The 13369-nt window shown below is 41.7% G+C and overlaps 1 protein-coding gene across 5 annotated transcripts in view; it reads left to right on the top strand.

Annotated features, from left to right (window-relative positions):
* LOC114643692 (ly6/PLAUR domain-containing protein 2-like) overlaps positions 1-13369 on the top strand; it is a 201288-nt gene that overhangs the window by 40019 nt on the left and 147900 nt on the right. Inside the window, exon 1 of one of the 5 annotated variants that reach the window (XM_051935929.1) lies at positions 4534-4744. The exons of 2 other annotated variants lie outside the window; for them this stretch is intronic. In XM_051935929.1, coding sequence (XP_051791889.1) covers positions 4693-4744 — 52 coding nt within the window. In that variant the 5' untranslated portion in view covers positions 4534-4692. Of the gene's footprint in view, positions 1-4533; positions 4745-13369 lie in introns of those variants that run through there. 2 more of the 5 variants (XM_051935926.1, XM_051935930.1) reach the window with 2 other exon arrangements.

Here is a 13369-nt window from a genome sequence, read left to right as displayed (position 1 = left end):
TGATGCTCTTTCTCGGGTTCACGACCTCTCGGTTAGGGTCGCCCGACCCGACGGGTCTGGGCTAAGGGGGGGGGCCTTGTCACACACGTGCGCATGGAAGGCAGCTAAAGGGCTTGAGTGAAGGAAGTTCTGAGGCATGCCGGGATGTGGCAGAGTGCACTGACTCTTTTTCTCCCTTTCCTGTAGACCATTCCCGGGAGATTCCATCTGGCTCTCTTGACGTCACTTCCGGGACCGAGCCAATGGAAGGAATCGTTACCGGCTCCGGCCCCTGTGATGTCACGTCCGGGCTCAAACCAATGGCTGAAGAACATGGACCCGATCCTTATGACCTCACTTCCTGTCTTCCCCTTTAAAAGCCTGCCCCTTTTCCCGATTTCCTCAGTCTTGTCTTGGACTCTGTTGTGAGCACATCAATGCTGTTTTCAAAAGAACGCAATTTTGCAGCCAGGAGAACAAATTATATGGGTGGCTGCCCCAAACCTTTATCTGATTATGTCTCGTTTTTGTGACAATATATATTTTTTTTTTACCAAACTTAGTTTTCTGATTTCTATATTGTTCCCAAAACACAGAACGTGGGAAATAACACATCACTTAATTAGCCCAGGAGTCCAATTACAAAAAGAAACTGGTTGGAACAAAAACCTGCAGCCACAGGGGGGCCACAGGACCGAGGTTGGGAAACACTGCTGTAATGGAATGGAGGATCAAGATGAATCCTTCTGGTTGTGATAAGAGGTCTGCGGTGAAGCGCAATTTTTAGGCTCCAAAGGGTGGGGGTGTGCACATGAGGACCTCACTCCATGGTTGATTGGGATGCTTGGCTAATCTTGCATTCAGGTACAAATGCGAGTGGGTCAGTAAGGTGTCTCATTTACACCTCAGAGTGGTTGGAGGATGGCACCTGCACCCAAGCAGGACTATATAGGCAGCCTGCACAACAGAGAGAGAATGAAAATTACATCAGATCTTACGTGATCTGATTTGTCTTTGATCTGATTTTCATGCAGAACAGAACAATGGAAGGCCACGAGTGAGCACAAAGTGGGTTCCTGAGCAGAGCCAGGTGGACAGAGAGAGGGAAGGGAGAGTGGCCAGTGGCATTACAGTTGAGTAAATGGATGATGCTCAAGGAGGTGCATCATTCCCTGCAGATTTAAATGGAGTGCAGGTACGATGGTGGTGGAGTCCTCTTTAGGGATCCGAGGGACGTCAAGTATGCAAGTAGTAAGACGGGAGGACAATTGACTTCAAGCAGTCTGGCAGACACCAGCAGAGGCAGCCAAGACAGTGGGCGGTAAAGAAACAGCAGCTGCTGGAGTCTCCACCAGCTGACTACGCTATGGGTGAGCTGTTGAAACAGAAAGGAAGTAATTCTGGGCTCAGATAAAGAATGGGAGAAATATCAAAGACCTGAATACTGTGTTTTATACTGGTTTTATCCATGGATTGTTTATTTGACTTTGAATTTGCTGCCTGATCATTTGGATTTTATGGATTATTTATTTATTGAAGATCTGCTTTTGTACTGCACTTGTGAACTCTTTGGGTTGCTTTCAATAAAAGCACTGAGCACATTTGCAACAACCCCTTGCTGACTGTGTGTGTCCTCATTTGCCCGGCTCATCTCAGGTTATGACTATCAACAGTTCCGGGCTCAAGAGGCTCTCAGAAGCAACTGGAGAGTGTGGAGCTGATCTGGTCTGTCACATTGTTCTAAGGGGATTAAATCCCTGGAAGCAAAGTGGAGCAAGTGTATTGAAGTCAAGGGGGATAACACTGAAAAGTAATGAGAAGTGTTTGACCATCAGATTTCGTTTTCATAGTCGGTTAAATGAATTATTGAACACCCTCATACTTCTGGATTATTCCTGTTTTTCTACCCAGCTCTACATAAATTTAATTATTGGTAAGCTTCACACAACTTAGTCTTTGAGAAAATGGAGAGAATACACCCCATTTTCTCAGGAAACATTCAACTTTTGCATGTCTCCTTTAATTCTGTATAAGGTACACATGGGAACAGGACAGCTGTTAACAGTATGGTACTATACAAGGAAGGGGCAGAGATGGATATCATCCTACTAAACAGACAGAAACCTAAATTAGCAGGAATGTGATGCGGCATGCCAGTGGAGGCACCTGAAGGAGGTAATGCATCCTTCTTCTGGAAATATTGTCCCAGAAATAATTATTTAATGGGCATACTGACCGACTTTCTTCAGTTTGGATAAGTGGGCAGAGAGGTGGCTCAATAATGAATGCATTTTGTGTAGGAGAGTCTACTTGGAGGCTACCAGGGCTGTCTGATTCTTTTAATACAACTTGTGTGTCAAGGTTTTAGGAGTACAAGTAACCACTATAGGGAGTTCTAGGAGGGTATGTCATGTCCCACATGTGGGTATCACAATGACCTTAGCATTAACCCCCTTCTGGAGCTACAGTGGGACGCTGTACCACTAGCCTGTTGATTGTTTAGTCTGGAGGTGTGTTGGGAACAAATATTTAAATGGCAAGAGGCTTGCAAAGAGGGGGAGAAATAAGAGGTGCTAAGTTTCTTTAAGGATTTGGGTTTAAGACGTGTTTGAGGTGATGCAATGCCCGTTAGTGGTCAATATACAAAAAGGCATTGACAAATACAACTAAAACACAATTCTCTCTCTCTCCTTCCACTCCTCCAGGTAAACTTTGTCCTTCTTCTACGTAATTCCAACTCACCTGAATAAGGTCAAGAGGCCTTTTTTTTTATCTTGGACCCAGGAGTACTTCCGGTGCTGGAGCATAGCCTGATGGAATTACTTCCTGGTCCCGCAAAGTATGGATAGAGGTAAGGTTACCACTGGCAGTGCCCACAAAACCTGACTACATTTCTCAGTGTGCCTTGCGGGTGTCTGCACAGTTAACATCACCCAGGGAGTTTGCCACCTAGCGTGTTGGATTGTTGTTCCACCACACTGTCCTCCCGGCCATGTATTTGCTCCACAGTCTAACCCTGCCGGGATGCCAGCGTACACACTGATGCACTGGGATCTTCTGCCTGTCTCCTGCCTGAGGCAGGACAATATTTGCCCTGTTTCTTGTGTCTTTGAAGGGCTGGCCACCCGTCCAGGTAAAGAATCTTTCCCCCTCTCAGCCGGAACACCCACCCACCCATGCATGCCATCCATCACAATATATTATGTTATAATAACGCAACAATGACCCAAACAAAAAACAGACATACTGTAATAACATCTGGCTTAAATAATGAAGAGCTGCTGCTGTCAATAGCAGGCTTGAAGGTTTCAGTAAGATGGTGAGACCTGTCCAGATGTACAACAGGTTTACATTTAAAGGCATCAACATTTGAATGCAGCAGGTCCAGTTTGCTGTTTCCAAAACAGGGACACACCATTAGATCCACAATTGCCTGGTTTTAGACCCCAGTATTCAGAGTGATTTGTCCTTAGAGTATTCACAACAGAGTTAATTATTTTTGTTGCCAAGTTTAAAATTAAGCATCAACTAGATGATGCAACCCTCTCCTAGCAACTCTCGCCTAGTCATTAAAGTAGATAAATGCAGATTGAATTTCAAAGTCTGGATCACACATCTGAGCTTTAATTGTGATGTGCTTCCTTTAATCATTTATTATGATGACCTGTTTTGCCAGTTGCTTCGGATGAAAGTGTCTGTCAACCAAATAAATGTATATAGTGCTGGGCAGGTGGAAACACTGCCCAATCTGGTAGGCAGGGACCTCCTTTTAACTATACATGAAGCCATGGGTATAATCATTTTCTCTTCTCTGACGTTAGGTTACTGCCTATGTGTAATTCATCATGTTCATATGTTTTGCAATTTAAGAAAAGACAGCTTTTCACACATTTTGGTCTCCTTGGCATCATTTCTAGGTTCAGGAACACTAAGGGAGAACTCCCCATTTCTTGAGCAAAGCATGAAGAGGATGCCACACAACTCTACTGTGGAGGAATGTTTTTTTAAAAAGCAAATGTGAAACTATATATGAATTTATATGTTATGAATTACTACTGGGATACTTGGCCTCAGACTGAATGGAGTCCCATATATAGCATATCTTGTGCTCGATGCTGCAGGATAGGACCCAGCTCACTGTGTGTCTTTCTTACAGACTAAATAGCTTCAGATGATTTATGAGGAGGATATTCTGTATATTTTGTTCTTCACCCGTGTTTTCTTTTGAAACATTTACAGACATGAAATTTGCTTGTGAAGTGTTAAGTTTCGTTTCACAGGAAAATGGACAGGTAGTTGCAAAACACAAAGGAGTAGAAAGTGTCAGCCTACTTTGGAGAAATGAAACCAATGGGGGAAATGAAACTCTTGAAGAAACAAAACCAAAATTAGGTCATGAAATTTTATACATCTTAAAGTGTGGCAAGGATTTTGTTTAAAATGAAATGTTCTAATTACAGAAATAAAGACCTTAAAAGGAGTATTTTATTCATCTCTCAGTATAAAGTTTCTTTCCATACAAAATGACACAATGTCAGTCTCAAGGTTATGTGGCATGAAAGTGTTTACTAAACCATTTAATGTAATCCCAGGTGTATTATAGTAAGAGGGAATCATCATGAGAGTACACTATTTTAATGAGGCCCTGTAAGTAAAATTACTCATTTTCATTCTTGTTTTGCAGAGATTTGGACTGAGTTATCTGAAGACAAAATGAGGACTTGCCTCACGCTATTCCTTTTACCCTGCTTTATAACTTATTCAGGTAAGTCTGCTGTAGCGAGCGTATAACAGTATAGGTTTAAAAAAAGGCTGTCTCAAATGAAATAGAATGTATCTGCTAGGACCGGGACAGGAACATCTGTTGAAAATATAAATTTGCTCAAATTAAAAATTTTAAACATAGCACTTTTTTACTATATACTGTATTTTACTATTTATTTACTATATAAGGACAATATCATAATAAAAAAGAATGGAATTAGTTTTAGACGCATATAATCTCTCAGACTCAATGTGGAATTTTTAATGAAACTGTTATGTCACTTAGAGATTCAGATAGTACACAACATACTGCACTTCATTTTTTCACCTAGTAAAGCCACGGGCATTTTTGGCACAAAAACTATGGAGGGGCTATACCTGATTTTTTTCTTTATGTGTGCAGATTTTTCTAACGTAAACATTAATTTATGTAACTAATGATATCTGTTCCCCTTTGCTAATGATTAGTGAGACATGGAAGTTCATGGACCATCTGGGTCACAAAAATCAATCAAACAATGGGATGCTTGGTGCCTGGTTTGTCTTAGTTGGCATCAGATCATTACAATACACTCGGACATTGTTATTATCTGCACAAAGTACAGATGTTTACCTTTTAATGTTACATAAACTGATTTCCTCACAACCACTTGCTGCTCAGGCAAATATTGGCTATGAACTTCCTAAATTGAACTAGCAACACCACAATGTAAGTTTGCCCAATAGCTTTGAGGTGAAAAATGACAAGTCACAATAGCATGGAAGGAATACACAGACTCCACACATTGCATGACACAAACACAAGACTCCTGAGGTGTCAAGTAGCAGTTCTAAGTACCGTGCAGCCAGGTGTTTGCTGTACATCTCAAGGCTGACAATAAATTAAAAAAAAAAAAAGATTTTCTACGTACCTGTTCTTTCTGTACCAGAACTGTGGTTCTTTGAAACAGTGGCATCAAACTGCCAGTTTCTTTTCCACAAAGTGGAAGAAGCACACCTAAGGTGTCCATGATGGATTTTTAAAATTTAGCACCACCAGGCAGTCCTCTTCAGCAGTTATTGAAGATGAACATGAAGATGCTGCTCAGCCCCATTCTGATGAGCTTAATGTTTTGAGTGCAATGCATTCCTGATTGTTTTTCTAATTACGTGGCTAACTTTAGGGAAGCAAATATTTCTGGCTTGTGCTGCATAGCTTTGAGAAAAGATCGAACCGAAATTTGTCATTAAAAAAAAAGTGTTCCTGATTTTAATGCCGAGAATAAGGGGCTCTAAACATTCAAGGGCCATCACTAAACTGAAACATTCAGGATAAACATGCACGTACACACTGAAGTGTAAACCCAGGACACTGCAGGGCCAATGGAGTTGGCCCCCATTAGCTAAAAACAGGCTTGCAGCACCCAATTACAAAGACAGTTTCACATAGCAGTAAAAGCAGTATTTTTCTACATAAGTAGTTACAGTTAATATAAGATGGTAAAGTGAAAAATGGTTAAGAACATAATGTTACAGGTTATTATAAACACTTTAATAATATGTTATTCTACTGAGGAAAGCTTACTTATTTACTTTATTTTAATATTGCCTGATCTTTCTTTCGGAAACTTTGATGAGGCACGCTGTTTGTTGGCCTTTATTCCGTTGAGTAAATATGTCTTTATTACTTCTCTGGTAATGTTCAGCCGAGGCCGACCTGGTGCTGTGTGGCTTGCTGTGTCCGCTGAGACTGAGCTTAGGCAAAGTACAATCTCACATAAATTCTGCCTTAAAACAGCATTTGCCTCCGTGCTGGTGAAAGCCTCGACATTTCCAAGCCTATGACAAAATGACAAAGTTTTGATTTAATTTTATTTTAAAAAATTTCACAAATTACTCTTATGTGTGTATGAAATTACAACTTGTGTTATTTCATTTTATTTTTAATTTTTGCAGCATCCTTTCATGTAGACGTTAAAAAATACATGACAAAGGAGAGGTTACATTTTCGTTTTATAATTTTAATGTTAATTTTCTTTTTTTGCAGAAAATACCTCCCATAAAACTTTAATGTCAAAGTCAAAACAAGTCTCTGCAACATGGTCTATATTAAACAAATATAAAACACAAAGTAACTGATCACATACGTATTTGCCCCCCTAAACACACCTAATTATCACTGGAGCAGCCAACTGGTTTTAGAAGTCACAGAAGTAGTTCAATGGAGACCACCTGTCTGGAGTTGATTGTAGATTAAAAGCTCCTCATTTGTAAGTTTCAGCTTGTGGTGAGTCAGTATGTTGGCCTGACCTACACACTGAAGATAGATAGATAGATAGATAGATAGATAGATAGATAGATAGATAGATAGATAGATAGATAGATAGATAGATAGATAGATAGATAGATAGATAGATAGATAGATAGATAGATACTTTATTAATCCCAATGGGAAATTCACATTCTCCAGCAGCAGCATACTGATACAATAAATAATATTAAACTAAAGATTGATAATAATGCAGGTGAAAAACAGACAATAACTTTGTATAATGTTAAATGTTAACATTTACCCCCCCCCCGGGTGGAATTGAAGAGTCGCATAGTTTGGGGGAGGAACGATCTCCTCAGTCTGTCAGTGGAGCAGGACAGTGACAGCAGTCTCTCGCTGAAGCTGCTCTTCTGTCTGGAGATGATACTATTTAGTGGATGCAGTGGATTCTCCATAATTGATAGGAGCCTGCTGAGCGCCCGTCACTCTGCCACAGATGTTAAACTGTCGAGCTCCATGCCAACAATAGAGCCTGCCTTCCTCACCAGTTTGTCCAGGCGTGAGGCGTCTTTCTTCTTAATGCTGCCTCCCCAGCACACCACTGCGTAGAAGAGGGCGCTCGCAACAACCGTCTGATAGAACATCTGCAGCATCTTATTGCAGATGTTGAAGGACGCCAGTCTTCTAAGGAAGTATAGTCGGCTCTGTCCTTTCTTGCACAGAGCATCAGTATTGGCAGTCCAGTCTAATTTATAATCCAGCTGCACTCCCAGATATTTATAGGTCTGCACCCTCTGCACACAGTCACCTTTGATGATCACGGGGTCCATGAGGGGTCTGGGCCTCCTAAAATCCACCACCAGCTCCTTGGTTTTGCTGGTGTTCATTTGTAGGTGGTTTGAGTTGCACCATTTAACAAAGTCATTGATTAGGTCCCTATACTCCTCCTCAAGACATAAGAATATTCTAAGCAGGGATTGAAAAGAACAAATCAGGGGATGGAGACAAGAAAATATCCAAGTTAATGAATTTCCTGTGGAGTCCAGTCAAAACAGTCATTCACAAATAGAAAAACTTTGGCACAGCCGTAAATCTGCCTAGAGCAGGATGCCCATACAAATTAAGTGATCGTGCAAGAAGACTAGAGGAGTTACAAGCTACATTGTTTTCTGTTTGAGAGACTGTGCATACAACAGCAGTGCTCAGGTGCTTCACCAGATGCAGCTTTTTGGGTAAAGAGAAACAACACACATGGTATCGAGAGACTGAGCGAGGAGTCTGAGTGTCTGGGCTTGCGAGTGTCCTGGATAAAAACCAAGATCTAGACCTTTAATGACCTCTTGGGCACAACCATCAGCAGTATGTCTGTTTGCGGAGAGAGTGTCGACCTTGTCGGGAGGTTTACTTACCTTGGCAGTGACCATGTCTCTGGTGACTCTTCCTATGAAGTCAGTAGACAGATTGGGAGAGCATGGGGGGGGTTGGGTCATGAGGTCGCTGGAAAGGGATGTGTGGCGCTCCCGATATCTATGCAAAAGGACGAAGGTCCAAGTCTTTAGAGTCCTGGTGCTTCCTGTCTTGCTATATGGTTGCTAGAGATGGACGCTATCCAGTGACCTGAGACGAAGACTGGACTCCTTCAGTACTGTGTCTCTCCAGAAAATCCTTGGGTACAGTTAGTTTGACTTTGTGTCAAATGAGCGGTTGCTCATGATGTCCCGAATGAGGCACATCACCTGCATTGTGAGGGAGCATCAGTTACAGCACTACGGCCATGTGGCGCATTTCCCAAAGGGTGATCCAGCTTGTAAGATCTTCATTGTTGGGGACCCGAGTGGCTGAACCAGGCCAAGGGGTTGCCCACTTAACACCTGGCTGCGGCAGATAGATGGTCATTTCCGGAGGGTGGGAATGGACCGCATGTCTGTCTGGGGGGTTGTAAACCCGGATCCTGAGTTGTTTCGTTGTGTAGTGGGTGTGGCAACACACTGTACCAGTGCATGCTCCCCAACTTGACTTAACTTGACTTGGTATCTTCAGTGGTGTTTGCCAGAAGGAAACGCCTGACTAGAAGAAGGTTCTGTGACCTGATGAGACTAAAATTGAGTGTTGTTGCCATCAGACTAAACACCATGCTTGAACACTGCACATTATCAAAAGCACACCATCCCACTATGAAGTATAGAGGTAGCAGCGTCATGCTGGGAAAATGCTTCTCTGCATCAGGTCCTCGTAGGCTTGTGAGAGTAAAGTTAATGCAGCAAAATATTGGAAAATCCTGGAGAAAATTCTGATGTAGACTGAAAGAAACCTGCACTTTGGGAGAAGATTTGTTTTCCACCAAGACAATAACCTCAAGTATAAAGCCAAAACTGCACAGTAATGGCTTCAAAACAGCAATGTTAATGTTCTGGAGTGGCCAAGTAAGAATAAAGATCTCAAATCAATTGAGAATTTGTGGCTGGAGTTGAAAAGGGTCATTCACTTACAATTCCCAAGCAACCTGACAAGGCTTGGGCAGCTTTGTGAAGAACAATATGGGAAAATGACAGTGTCCAGATATGCAAAGAGAAGGAGAACCCTGTCCACACACACTCAAAGCTGTCATGAAAGACAAAAGTGCATCTACTGAAGGTGGTTAATACTTATGCAGTCAGTTATTTTGTGTTTTATATTTAGAATTAATTAAAACTGCTTTGCAAAGATCTGTTTTTGCATTGATAATAAAGAGTCTTCTTTTGTTGATCAGTGTCAAAGAAGTTAAATTATATCCATTGTGATTCAACACTGAATAACAAAAAAATGTCAAAGCGTCCAGGGGTTGAATGCTGTTTAGAGGCGCTGTGTATGGATGATGCTGTAGCCACACAAGTCTGTTATAAATCAGTTAAATATAAAATTTCTCTATTGACTCATCAAAATGCAATGCTGGCACCTCCCCATACACCAAGACATTACAATCTTAAGAATGTAATAATCAGTCACAGGATTTTCTAGTCTCTCACCCAACCCCCATCTCAAACTCATTTTTGGATTATTTGTTGCACTTCTTGAATTGAAAATGGATCTCCAAGCCCATTGTTTAAAGTTCTGATAATTTGCTTGTAAACTCAAATAACACACACCTTACATTCTTACACATAAAAAGAAAATTCCTTTCCATGAGTGTAACTTACATTTTCTTGAACAGCCTCATTCCCATTCTCAGTTACAGTAGTGACATGTTTTGAAAGAATAATTAAAATAAAAACAAAGAACTATAATCTCGGCAACAGCTGACCTACCCTTTCAAATTTTAATTATTAACCAATGGCAGAGACTGACAGATCTCTGTGCTCCAATGAAGATACTGAAAGTGTATATTACAGAATAATCCTTCATACAGATCTTAGATTTTCCCTTTTCTATCCCGGTTATATCAACAAACCCGCGTATTCTTGAGACTTTTAGTGAAGGTCTGTTGAATTGAGGAAATATGCAGAAGAGCTTGAGTTTTCTTGACTTTGGTGAATTAATTGACTTTACTTCTTCTAAAAATATCATGTAAGGTGCACAAGCTATCATAACCCCCAGGGCAACAGGTATAACTGGATTATGATTTTTTGTCTTACAACCATGACAATGATGAAAAACACTTTTTTTTGTTTTGTAGGTTCCATACAATAAATGAATGAATTTCTACATTTTTAAATGTTGTACGCTGCCTGCAAAGAAAGTGTACAAAGCAGTACAACATAGCAAATAAAATAACTGAAACACAAAAAAAACACAAAGATTGTATGCATCCAAGTTGGAAATGTGGTCAAAAGGCAATGAACTTGATCAATATAAATGTCAATATACACTAATACAAGAACATTAGAAATTTGACAAATAAAATGATACCTTCAGTCCATCAAGCTCATTTGTTCAGCTAATAGCTAAGCTGCTCTGATATCTCATCCAGATTCTTCTTAACGGCTGTCAAGGTTCCTGCTACAGGCCTCAGTAGTTACAGGTTTCCACAACCCTTTGTGTAAGGAAGTGCTTCCTGGAGTCAGTCCTCAATGCAATTCCCCTCAATTTCCACTGATTTCCTCAAGTACGTGATTCACGGTTAAGTTGAAAGAAGTTCGTTGAATCTGCATTCTCAATGCCTTTGAGGATTTTAAACACCTGCTTTAAGTCCTCACTCAGTCTCCAGTGCTTGAGACCCAACTGTCAGAGTAAGACATATCTGTAAGCCCTGAGATGAGATTGGTTGCTCTTCTTTGCAAAGTGTTAGGTGCTGTATCCAGCAGGGGGGCAACCTTTCTTCCCTGGAATATGTTTCTTAATTTAGAATTGAAATAGCGGAAAATAATTACAAGAGAGGAATATGGTACAAAAAGAGATATGTATTTAACTTGCTTTAAAAGGTAACAATTCATTCCCATATATATATATATATATATATATAAATAAATACTAGCCTTCCCCCGTGGCTGCACCCACATAGTAATGAAACAGGACAAACTTTAAAAATCAATAGACGATGGCACTGTATCTGATCGTGTTCAGCTCTGACGGGAGAGCGTTCCCCGCGTGGGGAGAAAAGCACATGGTTGTAATATCTCTGCCAATCAGCAGCCACCCTCTAAAACACACGTAACTCTGATCTCTCTCTCAAAAACGTCAAACGTTACTCCTTAACAATCTGTAGCTGATAATGTCTATTGAACAAACAGGTATTAGCAGCTAAGCAGAGGCAAAATGCACTCCCACCACGTGGCGAGACGTAGAGGCTGGCGAGTGAATAAGGAAGACCCCGCCCCCTGTTCTCGGCCCACAGACACTCTTGGACTTGCGTAAATACATCGGTACCACAAATGAACTATGGTACTTAGCGCGAGGAGAGATCGCAAAATCAACCGGAAAGTTCAAGCAAATTATAGAAAACAACCAGATGTAAATCCAAAGGGTGGAGTGCCCTCTCAGGGTTGGTAGCGAGATCCTGCCTCAAGTGGAGGAGTTCAAGTATCTCGGGGTCTTGTTCACGAGTGAGGGAAGAATGGAGCGTGAGATCGACAGGCAGATCGGTGCGGCATCCGCAGTAATGCGGGCGTTGCATTGGTCTGTCGTGGTGAAAAAGGAGCTGAGCCGCAAGGTGAAGCTCTCAATTTACCAGTCGATCTATGTTCATACCCTCACCTATGGTCATGAGCTATGGGTAGTGACCGAAAGAACGAGATCGAGAATACAAGCGGCTGAAATGAGTTTCCTCCGCAGGGTGTCTGGGCTCTCCCTTAAAGATAGGGTGAGAAGCTCAGTCATCCAGGAGGGGCTCAGAGTAGAGCCGCTGCTCCTCCGCATCGAGAGGAGTCAGATGAGGTGGCTCGGGCATCTGATCAGGATGCCTCCTGGACGCCTCCCTGGTGAGGTGTTCCGGGCACATCTAACCGGGAGGAGGCCCCGGGGAAGACCCAGGACACGTTGGAGGGACTATGTCTCTCGACTGGCCTGGGAACACCTTGGGATTCTCCCGGAAGAGCTAGAAGAAGTGGCCGGGGAGAGGGAAGTCTGGGCATCTCTGCTCAAGCTGCTGCCCCCGCTACCCGACCTCGGATAAGAGGGAGACAATGGATGGATGGATGGATGTAAATCCGTTAAGTAATTCTCTCATGAAAAGCGGACAGACATACAGACAGAACGCTCTTGGACCACGAAATTTTTAAAACCGTTTCTTAGCGAGCACCTATGGGCCAAGGGTAACCTACATTCCAAATTTCAAGTCCCAAGTCCTCATGGTTCAGGAGATTTCATGATGAGTGAGTCAGTGGTATTTGGCTTTTATATACATTGATAAAATCATATACATACATAAACAAGCCGGAGAGAAGCAGAGGGACATCCTAGTCAAGTGGGAGAAGGCTTATTTCAGATGTCCCTTCCAGCTGGGAATGGCGGCAACTTAGGTTCGATTCTGACATAGTGCTGGGTCTTTGTCATTATAAACACTCACATGATTACATATTCATAGAATTCATGTTAGAAAACAGAATAACTGGCTAGTTCACCTGTTCTTACTACAGACTCTGGTTTCTTAACCATTTTGATCAAACAGACATCAGCACTTTTTAAAATTACCTGCTTGTGTGCCCCTCTCACACCCTTTGTCAATTTAACCTGATTTACAGCTGTCCTTTGTCCATCTCTGGCCGTCTCTCTCTCTCTCTCAGCTGAATTACATGGCTTTGAGAAATAATCTTCACAAATTAAATTGGCACAAAATAACCTTTTTATTACAGGGTGCTGCTACTGTATGTCTTTTTGTAGCGTGCTGACCAGAACTGCATGTTGTACTTTTATGCTTGTAAAGCTATTTTGCTATCTCTTGTTACAGCTTAAAATTGATAT

This window comes from Erpetoichthys calabaricus, chromosome 13 (assembly GCF_900747795.2).
Source record: "Erpetoichthys calabaricus chromosome 13, fErpCal1.3, whole genome shotgun sequence".
Taxonomy (NCBI): domain Eukaryota; kingdom Metazoa; phylum Chordata; class Cladistia; order Polypteriformes; family Polypteridae; genus Erpetoichthys; species Erpetoichthys calabaricus.
The sequence above is the reverse complement of the archived record's forward strand: the minus strand, read 5'-3'. Positions and strand labels throughout refer to the sequence as shown.